Raw genomic sequence first — 20,051 nt, forward strand, 5'->3', positions numbered from 1 at the left:
GGAGGGTGTCTAACGAGGGTGAAGGGGTTGGATGGGCTGGATTGATCCGTGGGCCTGAAGCTGAGCCTTGGGTAGAATACTGAGCACCTTTAACAAGGCACTACTCGAATGTTATTTGACAATGGGAGGTGTGCTATGAGGGTGAAGGGGTTGGAAACTGCCTATTAAACCGCGGGTTTGTACTCACAATTGGTGGTAGTACTAATATTTACCAGTAGCTAGTCTGCTGGGATTAAAAGGCTCGCTTAACCTCAATCGCGACAACCCTCCTATACCAGTCAATCAACGTCCTGCTTCTAGCTGTTCTTTTAATAATTTTCGTCTGGACATCTATTTTAATTGTAGATTAAAAGTTATGTTTTAACTTTCACACTTCTAACTATTTCGGAAGTCATATATGGGATGGTGCAACAGTGAGAGCCAGCTCTTTCAATTTTTTCTTTCTTTTGTAAGCACAAATGAAGAGCCTACAGAAAGGAGGTGGAATACAGATGACATCTACTGGTAATTAAGATAACTGCAGGTTAAGAAATATGGCTTTCAAAGACTTGCAGTACTATATAGCTAACACAGCGAACGCTTTGTAGACTATATTACAGCGATTTATTATTCTATTTTTGAAATTTTATGAAAACACATAGCAAAGGTATCCTGATGCTGCGATGGTTTAAAAGGATGCCATTTTAAAAGACACATCCTCACTAAATAATTGCATTTAGCGGGGCACATAAAAAAAATGGTGGCACAGTGCTAAGCACTGCTGCCTTGCAGCACTGGGGTCCTTGATTCAATTACAGCCAGAATACTACATGAGAGGAGTGTATATGTTCTCCCTATGCTTGTGTGACTGACTACTCTGTGTGTGAATGGGACAGTAACCTTAGATTGTAAGCTCCACTGTAAAACAGACTGATATGACTATTGCAAAATTGCTGAAGAATAATGTTGGTGCTAACAATTTCAACAGTAGCGTCTTCCCTCTCCATTTATTTAGAAACACGCCGTGTCCCCTCATCTTAACATGACAAGATCAGCGGCATTTGATTCCATCAATATCACATCTATAACACTGATATGGAAGCTTATGTCAAACGGCATATCACAGTGCTGCTAAACTGAATCGCTCTTGTGATGTATTGAATAGAGTCCTACCTGGCATCATAATCATTTCTAATTAGCAGAAGATGCTGAAGGATGGAAAGAAATAATGGTTCTGCAGAAGAGTCCTTGACAGTGTTTAGAAGGACTTGGAAGACGTCATTGAAATCAGTACGATAAAGTTAAGGAGAAGAAGTAATTGACTGTAACATAGATAAACATATATATTATAAAAATAGTAGCCTATAGGGACACGACCATACAGTTTCTCCTACGCACAAATTGAGCATGCAATAACAAAGCTGGTTACAAAACTACATTGCATTATTTTAACTCCACTTATGGCAAACAGCTGCAAGGAAGCTTCCCACAACCAGCAACCCTGTAAGACAGAGCAAATGCCCCCACTTATCTTAGATTCCATCAGGACAGGCCTCATTCTCAAAGTCCAGGATTTAGTGCAGTTTATATATGAAATGAGTGCATCCCTGTACCTTGCACTCTGGAGCAAGACTAACCTAATGCAGGAGTAGAACGGCAGTGCTGGGGGAAGTCAATATTGAATTTAAAAATACCCAGCTTTCTAGTGGCCTTTAAGTTACCAGTTGCTGTATTCAACCCCCTTCCTTGGCCCACAAAACTATTTCCAGATATACAGACACATTACTGGGCAAAGCAGATAGAATACAACCAGTAGCAAAAAAACATAGCCAAATAACGTATGCCGATTTCTGTCTCTGTTTGAAAAATTGGGCAAGACTCATCAGGGGTTCCGTGCTTAGCTGCAACTGCTGTAGTGAAGTTAGAACAATATGATCAAAATAGATAAACTAAGCTTGTGTTATGTGTTGAGTAGTACCCTATTCTGAGTTCTCATATGAATGGCTATACTTTAAGTCAAATGTCTGGAAATGAAAATATTTTCTCGTTCTACATGTGAGGCTTGGAAAATAATAAATATAAGAAATATGTTCTATGCCACTGTAAGATATATACTGGAATTATTGAACTTCAAAGATCAACGCTGAAAACATATTTCTCTCAAAAGGTATACTATTATCCTACATTACTTTTTACCATACCTAACTAATAATCCTAGTCACCAAGCTGGAAAGAAGCACTCTTGACTTGAGTGATCTGTTGGACAGCACATTTTAAAGTCCCATTTTGTGTGGCTTTCCGCAGAGTGGAATCTTAAACCAGGGGTTCTATATTCCATCACTGAATACCATGAGCACAGAGGTTAAAGATACTCCGATATTTGACTAGTCTTATAAACAAAAGCCTTGTTTTCAAAAAGCTATCTGAAATTAAGCAATGAAGAAAGCATTGTGTGCATATCGCAAAAGGATATTCCATTTCAATGCGGATGTCATCCAGACGTCCTCGCAAGTCATCAGAATCGAGTTCAGAATGCTCTTCAAAAATACCAAGCTGCACCTTCAGGTCTTCGTTCTCTGTATTATGTAATTCCTGAAGACAGAAAGGCAAAGATTAATTTACTGCAAATAATGCATTAATTTTTTCCAACAGCCATGTCCGGATATGTTCATGTAAAAAATTTTCTTTGGAACTGCACTCCAGATATTTACGGCTTTGTAGCTACATATGACTTTGATTTACTGTATACAATGCTTCCTGCAGATTCAGTCACAGAGACAATGATTTAAATGTAGTTTTAAGAAATTGGGGCAAAAGATCTCAATAAAGCAATTTAAACAGAGATAGAATGGTAGTACCAGCAAGTGCTGAGCTTCGTTAGATGCAAAGGATGACTGTGAACTTACAAAAGGGGCCCCCAACCTTTTTACTCGTGAGCCACATTTAAATGTAAAAAGAGCATGAGAAAGTTCATGGGGATGCTAAATAAGGGCTGTGATTGGATGTTTGGTAGCCCTATGTGGACTGGAGCCTACAGGAGGCTCTGTTTGGCAGCACGCCTGGTTTTTATGCAACCAAAACTTGCCTCCAAGCCTGGAATTCAATAAGGACCTGCTTTGATGCCACTGGGAGCAACATCAAAGGGGTTGGTGAGCAACATGTTGCTTGTGAGCTACTGGTTGGGGACCACTGCTCTACAACAATATGGCGGCACAGCACTTCAAGTGAAAGAAATGGCGCCACGCAACTTGGCACCCCCCCTGAGAGTTTACCTTTAGTTCTCCTTTGTCGTTTATCTAACCACAATCTTATATGTATTTAGGATAGATCATTATGAGCATTAAAGTAAAAGTAAAAAAACTACTTTTTAAAATATGAATGTATATTAAAAGTTACCTACAGGTCATGCTGATTGTTTTTTACGAAAAGGTTTATTTTTAAGTAATTGTTACTTGAAGTTTCTAAACCTGACTGTTTTGCCATCCCATCTTAGCCTGTTTCTAATAATAACAGACTCCTGCTGCAAAAATATGGCAGCCCTATACTTTATGGGAAAGTTATAAGTAGCTTTCAAAGGCAATTTTATGACAGATGTAAAAAAGTTTAATTTCTGCTGTCAGTATCTCTTTAAGAGTGAAAGCTATTCAAATCACTAGGATATTATCATTCACTTGATGTGAACAATTAAAAAAGTTAACAGATTGAATGTTTTCGTGGCCTCATGTATACTTGTATTTTAGATTACCTTATATGTGAGCAGTGATAAGTGATATTAGATTTAAAACAAAAGTATGCCAATGCACTGTGGAAACTGAGGGACTGTACATTATTTAAGAGGCATTTCATGCCCTTTAGCAAAGATCACAGCGTAAAATAAAGTAAATGCATACATCTATGTGTATGCATTAATGTACTGTAAATGTAAAGTTAGTTTCATGAAAATATTCGCTATCATAATGCAGGTCTGCTGTCTTTGAGTAACATAGTTTGATATTTTTCATCTCAATATTAGGTTCTAAGGATGCTGGATATATCTGATTTTGAAGCAAGAGCCATTCTAGCACTTCAATAACTTCTGACAAAGAAAACACATGAACCGGTTGCATTTAAAATCACTCATACCTTCAGGAGTTTGTTCAGTCCCGAGCGCATCAATTCACTTCGGATGTGAACTCGGTAATCTAGCTCCTCTCCTTGGCTGATCAATGCATTGATTAGCTGCATACAGCTCACCTAATGAAGAGAACATTGCAACATTTTTTAAACAAATAAGATAATCCATAATAGAGAACACTGAGAGATAAGAGAGGAAAAGACAGAAGAAGGAGAAAAGGCTCTAATGGAAAGGAGAAGACCAAAGTGATCTGTATTTCACAATTTTTCTTGAGCCTCTGTTGTATCAAAGTGATATTTAATGGTTTTAATTCATGATTTCCTTATTATTAGTAATCCCTTTCACTAAAACAGATTAAACTAATTTCTTTACAATATAGAGCTCTAATGAGGGACTTGCAATTTTTGGAAATGCCTCCTTCAAATGATATTGCAGGTAGAATTTGTAGATAATTATGTTTTAGAAATAAAAGTTTCTGTAAACGTTCCTTCTATGATGTGTTTGTACATAAGTTAAGCAATGTGGAGGCTAATGGGAACCAGATGTTTCAACGCTTTGTTTTTATTTCAATTCATTTTAACAATGAGTGCCCTTGCCCATCCCTAATGAATCCAACACCTTAAAGAACATAAAGACGACAAGGCCACAGTTCAAACTGTCAGAAACTGTGATGAGAAAAAGAAGCTACAAATGATTTTATATACAACTCAAGGTAGTTTTATATAAAGATTCCAATAAGCAACAATTCCTTTTATAACAAAAAAAAAATAACCAAGGAATTATTTTTGCTTTTCAATATACTGTAGAAATACCTTCAGAGCCACGGAATTTCCACTGCTTAACCCATCTAGAAGAGGTTTAAACCGTTCCATTTCCTCCATCTCTGCTCTCTCGGTGAGGGCTTCAAGAACCCGCTCATGCCTAAAAAAGTATTGGCAATAAGTGTATTAAAGCCACACTACCGGATACTGAATTTGAATTAAAATCTAGTGACATTTAAGTGTATGATATAAGAGAATCTAATTCAAAGCTAAATATCTAATGATAGTTTAACAAGAAAATGGGACCTGTTATCCAGAATGCTTGGGACCTGGGGTTTTCTGGATAACAGAAATTGGATCTTCATAACTTAAGTCTACTAGAAAATCATGTAAACGAAATAGGCTGGTTTTGCCTCTAATAAGGATTAATTATATCTTAGTTGGGATCTTGTACAAGCTACTGTTTTATTATTAAAGTGAAAAGGGAAATCATTTTTAAACATTTGGATTATTTGATTATAATGGGAGTCTACGGGAGATAGCCTTTTAATAATTCAGAGATTTCTGGATAACAGTTTTCCAGATAACTGATCCCATGCCTGTACTATTTCTACAATCTTAACTGCTTTTAATAAAACTCTTCATAATTATGTCATAGCCTAAATAGTATAATATTCTAGGGCCAATCTCCTAAAAAAAAAGGAAAACAAGGAATCCAGGATTCCATTCGGGATTTGGCTTTTTTCAGGAGGATTCAAATTCGGCTGAATCCTTCTGCCCAGCCAAACCGAATCTGAATCCTAATTTGCATATGAAAATTAGGGGTTGGGAGGGAAATCGCGTGAATTTTTGTCACAAAACAAGGAAGTAAAAATGTTAATTGCATATGCAAATTAGGATTCAGATTCAGTTTGGTATTCGGCCAAATTGTTCGCAAAGGATTCGGGGGTTCTGCTGAATCCAAAATAGTGGATTTGGTGCATCCCTATCCGTGGTACAACATAGATGCATACAGTGTTTTTCACTTGACTTTTATGGTTGTTTTATGAAAATCGGTGAACAGTCAAATGATCTATGAATGTGGCACTTGGAAAGATGCACAAGACACAAACTGGTGCGACAAACTTACATGTCCTCTGGCTGTGGCAGGATGCACAGGGCAGAAAGCAGCTTCAAGGAATCAATCATCATCGCAGGGACAGATCGATCTACTGCTCTTGCTAACAGCAAAACCCCGTCTTCTGTGCCCAGCACTGTCTTAATTCCAAACTTAAGGGTGGTTTAAAAGAAGAAAATCAATCACAATTGCCTCTTGCATTCAGCTTTTTTCATCTCATTAAGTTTGCAACAATAATACAATGCCCATGTAAATATTAATCAAGGCATATATACCAAGATACTTAAATTAGCTTTACTGTGCTGTTCTAATATGAACATTAAACGAACAATAACACCAAAATATTGTGTTTTAAAGTAATTAAAATATAATATAATTTTCCCTGCATTGGTACAACTGATGTGTTTTCTTCAGAAAGACTAGTATAGCTTATATAAACAAGTTGCTGTGTAGCCATGGGGGCAGCCATTTAAGCAACAGGTTACATAGCAGATAATAGATGCACTCAACACAGCAGCTTTTTTATATAAACGATAGTAGTCTTTCTAAAACAAACACGTTACTTTTACCAATGCAGGCCAACAGTAAATTTTATTTCAATTAAACTGCTTTTATATTTTAGTTTTCCTTTTTAACCCATATCTCAACAGCTGGGCTATTGAGACTAGGATTTAGGTACAAACCGAAACCCGGTTTCAGTTCAGGCTAGGAATTGGCCTATTATCTGAAACATTTCTATTCAACATAATTCTTAAAGGAGAAACAAACCCTTAGAAAAAAAAAAAACCCTACCCCCTACCCTACATAGTCCCCCCTCCCTCCTATCCTAGCTGCCCCCCCCCGGGCATTTGGCCCTAACTCTTTACTTACCCCTCCATGCAGATTCTATCCAGCAGAGTTCACGGGCGCCATTTTCTTCTCTTTGGTAATCTTCTGAATGAGACTGGTGAAGCTGCGCAATTTTCTGTCTAGCGACAACTCTTCGACAATTGCCGAAGCGCCAGTCTCATTCCACAGATTGCAGCTCAAGATGGCGCCCATGAACTCCGCTGGACAGAATCTGCACGGAGGGGTAAGTAAAGAGTTAGGGGCATTTACCAAAGATACCGCCTAGACTGGGGTGGAGCAGGGAGGGGAGTCTATGTGCCATCTTCTTCTCTTCGGTAATCTTCAGGTCTTCTTCCAGCACTTCGGCAATTTCTGTGACTTTCTGAGTAGTTGTCGCAAAACAGAAGATTGCTCCAATTGCACATGCGCCATTACGCCACTATATTCCCGAAGATTACTGAAGAGAAGAAGATGTGCCCGTGAACTCAGATGCCCTGACTCTGCACCGAGGGGTAAGTAAAGAGTTAGGGGCATTTACCAAAGGCACCACCTAGGCTGGGGGGAGCAGGGAGGGGGGTCTATGTAGGGTAGGGGTTTTTATTAGCAAGGGTTTTGTTCTCCTTTAAGAATTTGGTGAATGAAAGGCACAACATTGTTACCGTATGATTGTTACCGTATCATTTTAATCTGGAAAACTTTTTGCTTACATAAGTCAAAAATGGGTTTGTCCAAATCCTTTGTCAAGACTTTAGTATTCAACTGCATACACAGTGATGCATTTAGTCAGACTGACACCTTTTTTGACAGTGAAAGGTAGCTGACATCACTGAATATACCACTGAACTGTACAAAAGAAATAAATCAGAACAATATAAATATAAATCACAACAATATAAATAACTTACATTGTTATTCATAAAAGCTTTCAGACATCGGATGATCTCATGCTCGCTTCTCGTATCCCGCATTCTATTTGATGAGAAAAAAGAAGGAAGAAAACACTGTCAACATATTAGTCACAAAGACACGAATGTTGTGAAGTGATCTCCCCATCATTTGGGGGCATCTGTGACATGCTACACAGTCATGCATGTGATTTCTCAATGCTCCTAACTTGCACCAGACTAGCTGCCTCAACTACACCTCATTTCATGACATGGAAAACATTCCATGTTGAGTCCAGGAAGCAAGTAAGCAGGCTGGGTGGGTGGGAGTTGCAGCTCCAGGTCATACCTTAAAGGAGAACTAAAGCCTAACTAAATAAGTAGGCTAGAAATGTTGTACATTATGTTTTGGGATTTTATACCAGCCCAAGGCAGCCACAGCCCTTTAGCAGAAAAGATCTGTGATTGTGAAAATACCCAGTAGCTCCCCATCTTCTTTTCTGCTGATTCACTGCACATGTTCTGTGCTGCTGTCACTTACTGATCTTAGGGACCCACTCACAATATACAGTACACAAGTACACATAGAATATAAATGTCCCAATATAAGGCTGATTAGTAATTAATACAGATAATTACTACATGGCAGCACAGAAACCAGTGCAACTAGCATCAGAATTTAATAATCAGCCCTGTAGCGTCAGCTTATATTACAGGCAAACTTAATTTTCTGCTTGTAAATGTGCGACGACCCCTAAGCTTAGCTTCTCAACAGCTGCTCAGAGCCCACTGAGCATGTGAGCGTTGCAGACACTTTCCAAGATGGCGACTCCCTGTTGCTGCTATTGAGAAGCTGAAACTTTAGGCTGGTGCAATAAGTTCATTATATAACACATGGAATTTTTAGCCATATTCATTTTCAAGGTTTAGTTTTCCTTTAAAAACTGGACTCATGCAGAACTCTGCTTTGACATTGATGGGCCTGTCACACTGAACACAAGTCAACAATGGCTCAAGTGTGCATTTCTAAGCCAAAATCCACCCCATGTGGACAGTAAAAGACAGTTACCAGAAATAGTAGTCTGCACTGGAATTTACCAGTTTTTTTGATCAGTGGAGAAAACAGCACTAGTGACATAAGACTTATGGGAACAAGGCAAAGAACAAAAGAACACCATGCAGAAACAACATGCTATGCAGCAGAATAGTACTTTTTTGCCTTTATAAAGGAAAACCAATACTTACGATGCTTGCTCATCCTGTATTCTTTTGAGAATATCTAAAAGGCACGAAAGACCCTCTGCACCAAAATTTTGTACCCAGCTGTAAAAAAAAAAAAAATGTAATTAAAAAAAAAAAAAAAAAAAAAAAAATATAGAACATTGTAGCAATAAACTGACACCATTAAAATTAGCATTTGAGAAAAAGACACGCATAATATCAAAAATACAGAAGCTTGTGGTTTTTTTTTTAAATACCTTCTTCATTTATTCTTGTACAAAAAAAAAAATCAAAAATAAAGGTCCTTACCTGACAGGATTGTTATTTAAAGATACTCTGAGTGACTCTAAGCAAGCAAGAAGGGAACCTTCTCCTATCCCAGATTTTAATTCTTGAATGTACATTAATGCAGAACGAGTACTCTCCTTTTTGCTCATGCCCTAAATGAACAACAAAAACAGTATTATTAATATTACAATTTACAATGGGACTTGAAAGTTTGTGAACCCTTTAGAATATTTATGCATACATATGACCTGATCTGTTTTTCATGCAAGTCAAAAAACTAGATAATGAGAAAGCAATTAAACAAATGCATGTTCATTTCTTTTTTCCCCAGAGAAACATATTTGTGTATGGTTAAAGAATGGGAACCTCTAGGACTCCGCTTATTTAAAGGGCGAATTGGGGGTTTCAATCAATGGGATGACTGGTGTGAGTGCTGGTGGCCCAGACTTAACAGAATCACCCTCTTCACTATCCAAGTCTGAGCGTAACAATACAGGTTTGGCAAAGTGTGTCATGGCTCGAACATAGAAGATTTCCAAGGACCTCCAAAATAGTTATTGATGCACACCAGACTGAAAAAGGTTGCAGAAGTATTTGGGGTCTGGCAGTCCACTGTCAGGCAGATTGAGTACAAATTGAGGTAATTCAACACTGATGCTACCTTTCAAAGAAGTGGTCAAAAAGACCTGTCTTGCAATGGTGGACGTTTACATGTCCACCCTAAGGAGAACATTAACAACAATGGTGTGCATGGCATGGTTGCTCACCTACAGTTTGCTAAAGACTATGTGGCTAATTTAGAAGGCTATTGGAATAATGTTCTGTGGAGATATAAGACCAAAAGACAGAGTTGAGAATGAAAATGGTTTATGTATGCAGACAAGGAGAATAACCTGTGAAACATGGTGGGGGTATTAATATTGTTTGGGCTTGCTTTGCTGTCTCTGACCCAGGACAATTGGCCATCATTGATGGAACTATAAATTCTGAATTGTATCAGTAAATTCAGCTGGAAAATGTCAGGGTACCTGCCTTGAACTGAAACTCAGGAAAAAGTGTATCAAGCAGCAAGACAATAACCCCAACACATAATTGATCTGCTAAAGTATGGTTAAAGTACAATGCTGCAGACCTAAAGTGGCCAGTTCATGCGAGGAAGCCCACCACCAGCAGTAGGAATGGGCTGAAATTCTGTGAAGCCGAGGAGGACTGGTCAACAATTACCGTTAGGTTGTAGCTATTGCTTTCCAGGAGGCACAGCAGTTAGTGAAAGCTAAGTTTCACATTCTTTTGCCACACACAAATACATAACTTTGTATAATTTCCCCTAAGTAAATAAACGAACACGCATTATGTTTAATTGGGTTCTCATCATCCAGTTTTAAGACTTAAAAAGCATGTCACATTTTCGATCATATTAATGTAAATATTACATTCGGAAGGGTCAAAAAACTTTCAAGCACCACTGTAGGTAATGAAGTAAATATACATAATAGAAGCATCAACTTCAACATTTCTGGTGATACATTTATTGTTATTTTTATATATATTATTTATAGATTACAAAGCAGTGAAGCAGTGTATGTATAGCGTGAATCTTCATATTTTCAGATGCACACTAAAGGTCTATGCAAAATCAACTCACGGCTTTGGATGTGTGCAGATATTGGGAAACCATCTCTCTTTTTATCATTATATCCTTCGCTCGTAGTGGTTGCTGCTTTTCTAGATTGAGGTTCATATCATCCTACATGCATTCACAAGAGTGAAAAAACACATTAGTACTAGACAAATAATCTGAAAATACCGTTAAGGTTTACTTACATTAGAACAAATCATAAGTGTTTTGTAACACGAAATGCGGAAGGCTGTGGACACAAACTCTTTTTCACTTTGAACTAACTGCCTGGTGGAAGTTTGACTTCATTGAGTGCCTGCTCCAAAGAATTTTCGGTTTGTCCGCTCCCCGTGCTGAGGGCTCATGGCGTTGCACCTGGGCCTCTTCCCTTATGTGGTGCGTAATCACTTTCTACCTTGGAGACCCCAAAAACCTTAGACTTATCATAAACAAAATGCTTCCCCTGAACAAACCTATTGAGAACACCAAGCATCTCTACTATTTACATTGTTTAAATGTATTTTCCGTTTTTTTTTTATTTCACTTCTATCCTCTTAATGACTTTTTATCATCACTGTGAATTATCATTTCATGTTTATTATTTTGCCATGTATCATGGCTTTAGTTATAGGTATATGAACAGATTTTTTGGGCATAACAAGTCCATTCCATATATTTATAGAGGTGAAGAGGGAGATCATGATTTTTATTGCACCTGTATGGTATCTGTACATGCAGTTTTTAATAAAGTGGTTTATGTTAATACTAGATGGCATTCCTTCAGATGTTTTCCCTTCATTTCCCCGTTTATAATAAAGTACAGGTATGCCGTTTTCAATTTCAACTGTTATACTGTAAACTAGTGTTCCCCTAGATTAGAACACTGTAAAAATACAATGTGAATGTGCAAGTCTGTCCCGTTGTTTAGGGACGAGCCAGTGTTTAGGGTTCAGCTGGAACAACTTTTGCTGAGTGGCTCAGTGAAATCACTGCTCACCATGTAACTTATTTGTGTTTAGAAAGACATGCTTTCCTACCTGGATCTTACATGCAGCATGTGAGTGCAGTGTCTTCCAAACACATTCACAAACTCATGAAAGCAGTATCAATCTTGTTACAGAAACAAGTTTACAACCCCAATGAAACTCTAACTGGATGTTCAAGCTTGACTGAAGTTGATCAGATTTATGGGAATATCTACTTCTATCTATTTCTATTGAGTGCCAAGGTGGACAGATAGATATCCCCATAAATCTGGCCCAGGATAAACCATCCAGTCACTGCTCAAAGTCTTCTACAGAGGACAGATCCACAGTTTGTGAACCACCGCCTAGAATTAAGTTTGGGCAAAAGTCAGGGGTATATCAATTGTATCCTTTTTATTTACAGTATTATTTTTTTATTGCCTAATTTTTTTTTCAATCTGATTTTTTTTTTCCTTCTGAACTCACTTTATGGTGTACAAAACACAAGTGTGCAAGCAGCCAGAACTCAACAAGCAGTCAGTGTGGAAGGTATAACTACATTGTACATCACAACTCTCAGACCTTGTACTTGATACATTCTGAAGGGAAGAGATTTCTGACAGCCATTTAAACATACCAGCATTTTTTCAAACAGCTGAAGAACAACTTCATCTTCAAGTTCCTGCAAGGTTTGGAGGGGGCTTGCGCTGTCTGTGAAGTTAGTGGAGTTTCTGTGTGACGCATAAGGCTTCTCCTTTTCTTTCTTCACCCTTATGCTGGTAAATCGCTCAAGCTGAAAGAGAATTTATATACATGTTTTTTTTTTTCTACAGCTGTATTAGGGAAAGGAGTTTAAGCCGATACATGTTATTTAGCAATTCTGTTACAGAAACAGAGGTATGTAAATATCAGGAAAATAGTTTTCTCTCTTTTACCCTTCAGTTCAACTTCTAGCATATACAAGATCCCAATGAGGCTGCAACAGCTATTATTTCCAACTGGAATAGGTATAGCAACATTATATAGTGAATAAAGTACCCCTCTTGTAAAACATAAGGATATTATAAGTTACCGGTGAGTTCCATGACCATATAAAAGCACAAGGCCGAATATTCTTATACAGGTCATGAAATTTCGAGGTGACATATTTTGCAACAGGAGGTACTTTTCTACAAGGCAATATTTCTGCATGCATGCACATGTCCTTAACGTAAAGCAGAAACATAAAGTAAAAGGACAAAGAGGCTGAGGTTAAAGGCAAGCTCCTTGGAATATTTATTAGTGGTGGACATGTGAAATTAAGTAAAAGCAGGGTCTAGTCAGTGTTGAGAAGAATGAAGCAAGCTATTCGGGCTAATGGCATTTTCTGGCAACAACCAGCCCTGTGTGCATAGTCAGTGGCAGATGGATCCCATTTGTGCTTGTTACTATACCCATGGGGCAGCACCAGGGTTTTTCCCACCAACGCATCTTGTGACATTAGCCTTAGGGCTAAAAATTATTACATTTATGTAGATATGAGGTATATTGGCTAACTTAATCTAAGATACTTTGAGAACTGTCAGGATGTAGGACGAAGGATAGACCTGGGCAAGGATAGACCTGGGCATTTCTAAGTGGGGCCTGTGGATCTAGTCTAGGGGGCTTCACATTTTAATCCACCAAAGTAAACAAAGTGGAAAACTTCGAATGGAACTGCAGACTACAACGGTGCACATTCTGATATACAAGTTCGGCCTTTGGTCTGCAGTCCCCCAATAATGATAGGCACGACTTGGTTATTTGTAGCAGCATGTAGTCCACCATGGCATTGCAATTAAAGGAGTTTAGGAGTGAAAACAAAGCAAAGCACCAGTTGGCATGATAACACTTTATAGTTATTGCTGACAAAATATTCTGCTGGAAACCTGTGTCTATAAACAGGGAGAAATTGGGCACCAAACCGCTTACTTTTGACCAGACTGGCCCATGAATGCAACCAATACAATCATGTTTCTAGGATTCATTAAGACAGTAATCAGGTAAGGTGGAAAGTTATCTAAGGACTGCATTGCACCCCAAAGCATTTTAGCAGCCCCTAGTTTGTTCCAATTAATAAAACTCGGGCCAACTGTTCAAGTGATTCAGCCCACAATATACTTTTTTTTTGGCACCCTGGGAAAACAAGCAAATCGTTCATTACCTGTATGGCCAACTTAAAGGAGAACTAAATCCCCCGTTCATTTAAAAATCCCCATCCCCTTCCGTCTATTGGCCCCCTCACTGCTTTCTCCCTCCTTAGTAACTCAGTGGAAAAAGTGTCCCTGTCATGAACCTTGGCATATTCATGCAGAGTAGCGCAGCGGAGCTCTCCGGCCCCATCTTCTGTATCTTCTAGTTCCTCGCGGAAGTGAGCCGGCACGGAGCTTTTTTAACGCATGTGAAGTTGGGACCATTCTGGTATTCGTGCCTACTGCGCATGCGTGAAAAGATCTGAAGATTGCCGAAGAAAAAGAAGAGTATTCGAAGATACAGAACATGGCGCTGAAGAGCTCCGCTGCGCTACTCTGCATGAATATGCTAAGGTACATGACAGGGACACTTTTTCCACTGAGGGGGACCAATGGTTTAACTAGGGGTTTAGTTCTCCTTTAAAGGTAAAGTAAGTAAAGTTTTTTTAAAATAATGAAAATATAATGTACTGTTGCTCTGCACTGGTAAAACTGGTGTGTTTGCTTCAGAAACCCTAAAATATTTTATATAAATAAGCTCCTGTGTAGCCACGGGGTCAGCCATTCAAAGCTGAAAAAGGAGAAAAGGCACAGGTTACAAAACAGTTACTGTATAAGCTCTGTAATATACAATGGGATTCTTCAGAACTTATCTTGTTATCTACGGAGTATCCTGTGCTTGAATGGCTGGCCCCATTACTACACAGTAGCTTGTTTATAGAAAATATAATGATGTTTCTGAAGCAAACACACCAGTTTTACCAGTGCAGGGCAAAAGTACGGTACATTATATTGTCATTTCATTTTATTTTTGGTGTTACCGTTCCATTAATACATGGGTCTTCCTGCATGCCCATTATTTCCAGCATATGTAAAGTTCTAATAAAAGCAATATTCCTATTCAGAACATTAAAATCATACAACCGGTGCTTTATTTAAAAATGATCATTGTGTAAGAGACATTATACAGCCATCAGTTATTACAACGACATGCAGCATGCACAACAAAACATCTAAGACACATACAAATACAATGGTAGAAGTATAGATTTGGCACATAAATTAAATCTTTTTATATCAAGCTACAGGGGGGATCTGGGTGCACATGGACATAGAAGGGTCATCCAGATCTGTCCATTGGCCATCAAATTGTACTCGGTGTCTTAAGCATAATGATGTAAAATGTAGATTTAACAGATGCCTATTTTGAAATGATGAGGTAGTAACCCTGTATGAACATTCATCTGGGAAAATCTTTAAAAAAAAAAAATAATAACTTCCACCACTGAATTTGTTTAACATGCAGTTGAAGAAAAGGAAGTAGACCGATGCATAAAGGAAACCATTCTTACCTCATCTACCATCAGCCGCTTAAAGGTCTTTGTTGTAATGTTTATAAAAAAAAAATTTGAGGGGAAGAGAAAAAAAAAAAAGAAGAAATCAATTGGACAGAAGAAACAGACCACAGAATCCCCAGATCACAGTTTAGACAGATTGATAAGACACCAACAACCTTTAAAGAAAGAAATGAGTCCACCAATGTATGTAGAATAGGCTAAAGGCAAGTATAGATTCCACTGTGTGACCTGCTAACCCCCATGCAATGAAGCTGAAGGGCAGGATCAAAGCTTTTACAACATACACATTTAATTACAGGATGCTAGGGATGCATCAGATCCACTATTTGGGATTTGGCCGAATCCTTGGTGAAACATTCAGTCGAATACCGAACTACTCATTTGCATATCGGGGAAAGGAAAAAGTAGGGGAAAATATTTTACTTCCTTGTTTTGTGACAAAGTCACATGATTTCCCTTCCTGACCCTAATTTGCATATGCAATTTGGTGCATATGCAAATTGGGATTCGGCTTCGGTCCTGCATTCGGTGCAACCCACTACAGGATACAGAATTGAAATCATTGTGCCAGATTTCTGTAAACTGATAAAACTATCTTTAATATCTCGGTAATGCTGTAAACAAAAAGTCTTAAATTCCCTTTGCAACCATACTTGGTTTTCCTCAAACAGTGGTTTAACATATTTTAGGCTGAGACCAGACTGGATAATTCAGAGAGTACAGATTAAACCATTGGAAAATGATAGAGGTATGGGATCCGTTATCCAAAAACCTGTTATCCAGAAAGCTTCGAATTACGGAATAGCCGTCTCCCATAGACTCCAGTTTATGCAAATAATCAAAATGTTTAAAAATGATTTCCTCTCTGAAATATAATTAATCCTTATTGGAAGCAAAACCAGTTGGAGGATTTTCTAGTAGATTTAAGGAATTACAGAAAGATTCATTATCCCGAAAACCCCAGGTCCCGAGCATTCTAGATAACCGGTCCCATACCTGTACTAAGGCTTATGGCACAGAAGAATGCAAAGGCCTAGCTCATCAAGCAATAAATATAATATATATATATTTATATTATATATATTTATTTATTATACATTTTATTTTTTATTTTTTTTTAACCTTGTTTTTGCTAATAAAAAGAAATGCATCATCTTAGGGGCAGATTTATCAAAATGTGAGTTCAGATTTTAATAAATAAAAACAAACCCACGTTCTATTCATTCCTATGAGATTTTTTGGAGTGTATTTATCAATCAATAATTTATTCAATTTATCAAATGGTGAGTTCTAATTTTCACCCATTGATAAATATCCTTTTAAAAATCCCATAGGAATGAATGGAACGTGGGTTTGTTTTTATTTATTAAAATTTGACATTTTGATAAATCTGCCCACTTAATGTTACATGGACGATCAGTTACAAAAATATCTCATCTCTAATAAAATGTGTCCACTCAGACTTATAATAAAACTGTATAACTGTCCAAAAGGTCACTTTATTATATCTTAATATGAATAGAGGTTTGTATGAGTAGATTGTAAGCTCTTTCTGCACAGGGCCTTCCTCACCTTTTGTACTGGTATTGATTGTGATGTATGTAACTCCATATGTTCTATGTCTGTAATTCATGTGATTTCGTTGTATAAACACATTTACTTTACAGCGCTATGAAATATGTTGGCGCTTTATAAATACATGTTAATAATAATAATAACAGGCACATGCATTTTTCTATAAAGGGTTTGTAGATTTACAGTAACTGATAAATTCCACAAGAGGGCAGATCACACCCACAACTAGGATACAACAAATCTCTGCCTCTTTCATTCGAAAATAAAACTGCTCTCTGAGGTTACAATAGAGAACTAGAACAAATATTATACAGTGAAACTTTCATTTTACATCCCCTGACTAAGTTTTCCCTAATTTTTACATCTTTTTTGGGGGTGCAACTATATATTATGCATGACACAGTTCCCTGAATTAAAATTTTCCTAGATTTTACACCATTTTTTTCTGGTTCCCTGAAATACGTAACATATACAAATACAAGCACCACTGGCCGATGTTTGCTTTTATTTATATAGACCAACATTATACAGGTATGGAATCAGTTATCTGTAAACCCATTAACCAGAAGGCTAGGAATTATGGAATGGCTGTCTCCCGTAGACTCCATTTTATTCAAATAATCCAACTTTTTTAAAAAGATTTCCTTTTTCTCTGTAAAAATAAAAACAGTACATTGTACTTGATCCCAACTAAGATATAATTAATCCTTATTGGAAGCAAAACCAGCCTATTGGGTTTATTTACTGTTTAAATGATTTTCTAGTAGGGAGGCACCGGATCCACTATTTTGGATTCGGCTGAACCCCCAAATTCAAGAAGATTTGGCCAAATAATGAACCGAATCCTAATTTGCATATGCAAATTAGGAGTGGGAAGAAATTCCTTCTTTTGTGACAAAAGTCATGTGATTTACCTCCCTGCCCATAATTTGCATATGTAAATCAGGATTTGGTTCGGCCGGGCAGAAGGATTTGGACGAATTCTGCTGAAAAAGGTCGAATCCTAGATTTAGTGCATCCCTATTTTCTAGTAGACTTCAGATATGAAGATCCAAATTATGCAAAGATCAGTTATCTTGAAAACTCCAGGTCCCAAGCATTCTGGATAACAGGTCCCATACCTGTACAGGGCTTATTCACATCAGATCATGCTAAACATGTTATTCTGGAAAAGCTGTCTGAAAGCAGTCTGAAATGCTCAGCTTTAACCACAGAATTTGGTGGCAGGTAAAAAAAGCCACAATCATGCCACAGATATCTAACTTATCTCCCACTGCTTTAGTGCTGTTACCATATTTTACTTAACTTGTGGGAGATGGGGGCAGACCACCAGGCACTATAAAAGGCTTTGCCTCCCAGGCCACATCCTCTGCAATTAAAGCTCTGACTCCTGAAACAATGTAGCAGAAGCCAGAGAAGAGAAAAAATAATAAACAAATATTGATTTCAATAATAATAATTAACTTTAAAACCACTGTTCTTTAAAGGAAAACTATATCCCCAAAATGAACACTTAAGCAACAGATAGTTCATATCATATTAAGTGGCATATTAAAGAATCTTACCAAACTGGAATATATATTTAAGTAAATATTGCCCTTTTACATCTCTTGCCTTGAGCCACCATTTTGTGATGGTCTCTGTGCTGCCTCAGAGATCACCTGACCAGAAATATTACAACACTAACTGTAACAGGAAGAAGTGTTGAAGCAAAAGACACAACTCTGTCTGTTAATTGGCTCATGTGACCTTACATGTGGTTTGTTTGTGTGCACAGTGAATCTTACGATCTCAGGGGGCGGCCCTTATTTTTTAAAATGGCAATTTTCTATTTATGATTACCCAATGGCACATACTACTAGAAAAGTTTATTATTATGAAAATGGTTTATTTACATGAAGCAGGATTTTACATATGAGCTGTTTTATGCAATATCTTTTTATAGAGACCTACATTGTTTGGGGGGTATAGTTTTCCTTTAATTAAAAGTATATGGGGAGTTGCTTAGAACTACTTTTTCCATTACACATGGTAACGATCTGGATAACAGAGACATTTCAGGCCCTGTTTGGCCTTTCTTCAAGGGCCTGAAATGTCGCTGTTATCCAGATTGTTGCCATGTGTATCGAATAAAGGCTTTTTTATTTTTAACATATACCGGTGCTGTGCTTCAAGTATCTTATAGTATGTGAATGGATGGTGGTCATTAACTGCACCTGCACTGGGAAATTCTCTCTCAAATATAGGGTTAAACGGAACTGATTCTACCAAGTTTGCAACTACTTTTTCAATTAGGCAAAAAGCAGTTTTGGGGTACAGGACCCTTTTAACCAATTAAATAGATTTCCAAAATACAGACTAAATCAACTGGTGGGGTCCCGGGTTCCATTATTAGTCTGGCATTAACTGAAAGGAGTTTGTATGTTTTCCCTGTGTCTATGTGGGTTTCAACCAAGTATTCTGGTTTCCACCCTCACCCCAATAAACATATATTGAGGTTCATTAGCTCCTGACAAAATCCTAGTGTGTGATGGGGACTGTAAGCTTCACAGAGGGGCCAGTGTTGACTGATGATCTCTGTAATAGGCTGCATAAATGATAGTGATAGTGGGAAAGTGTACTACAGGTATTGGGACACCCAGTATCCAGAAAGCTCAGAATTGCAGGAATGTCTACTCCCATATAGTTCATTTTAAGTGAATCATTTTTTCCCAGTAATAATAAAATAGTAACTTGTGCCTGATGGTAGGTACCTACGGTAGCATAATAAATCCTTACTGATAGCAAAACAATCCTATTGGGTTTATTTAATGTTTAAATGTTTTTAGTAGATGATCCAAATTATGGTGGAAAAACACAATCCCACTGGATATTAGATCCTATACAGGTATGGGATATGTTATCCATAAACCTGTTTACCAGAATTAGGAAAAAAGACCATCTCCATTAGACTCCATTTTATCCCAATTTTTAAAAATTACTTCTTTTTTCTCTGTAATAATAAAACAGTAGCTTGTATTTGATCCAAACTAAGATATTATCAATGCTTATTGGAAGCAAAACCAGTCTATTGGGTTTAATTAATATTTACATGATTTTCTAGGAGACTTAAGGTATGTAGATCCAAATCACG

At 37.5% G+C, this 20,051-nt stretch overlaps 1 protein-coding gene across 3 annotated transcripts in view; it reads right to left on the minus strand.

Annotated features, from left to right (window-relative positions):
* Nucleotides 1-20,051, minus strand: part of diaph1.L (diaphanous related formin 1 L homeolog) — a 149,643-nt gene that overhangs the window by 93,028 nt on the left and 36,564 nt on the right. For 2 of the 3 annotated variants that reach the window (XM_018252083.2, XM_041586136.1), the window contains exons 2-12: nucleotides 15,338-15,364; nucleotides 12,413-12,568; nucleotides 10,838-10,939; nucleotides 9,214-9,344; nucleotides 8,929-9,006; nucleotides 7,705-7,768; nucleotides 5,984-6,123; nucleotides 4,906-5,014; nucleotides 4,102-4,212; nucleotides 2,453-2,571; nucleotides 1,153-1,269 (exon numbers count right to left, since the gene is read on the minus strand). In XM_018252083.2, coding sequence (XP_018107572.1) covers nucleotides 1,153-1,269; nucleotides 2,453-2,571; nucleotides 4,102-4,212; nucleotides 4,906-5,014; nucleotides 5,984-6,123; nucleotides 7,705-7,768; nucleotides 8,929-9,006; nucleotides 9,214-9,344; nucleotides 10,838-10,939; nucleotides 12,413-12,568; nucleotides 15,338-15,364 — 1,154 coding nt within the window. The remainder of the gene's footprint in view (nucleotides 1-1,152; nucleotides 1,270-2,452; nucleotides 2,572-4,101; nucleotides 4,213-4,905; nucleotides 5,015-5,983; nucleotides 6,124-7,704; nucleotides 7,769-8,928; nucleotides 9,007-9,213; nucleotides 9,345-10,837; nucleotides 10,940-12,412; nucleotides 12,569-15,337; nucleotides 15,365-20,051) is intronic. The other variant, XM_018252085.2, reaches the window with a different exon arrangement.

The sequence above is a fragment of the Xenopus laevis genome, chromosome 3L, assembly GCF_017654675.1.
Source record: "Xenopus laevis strain J_2021 chromosome 3L, Xenopus_laevis_v10.1, whole genome shotgun sequence".
NCBI lineage: Eukaryota > Metazoa > Chordata > Amphibia > Anura > Pipidae > Xenopus > Xenopus laevis.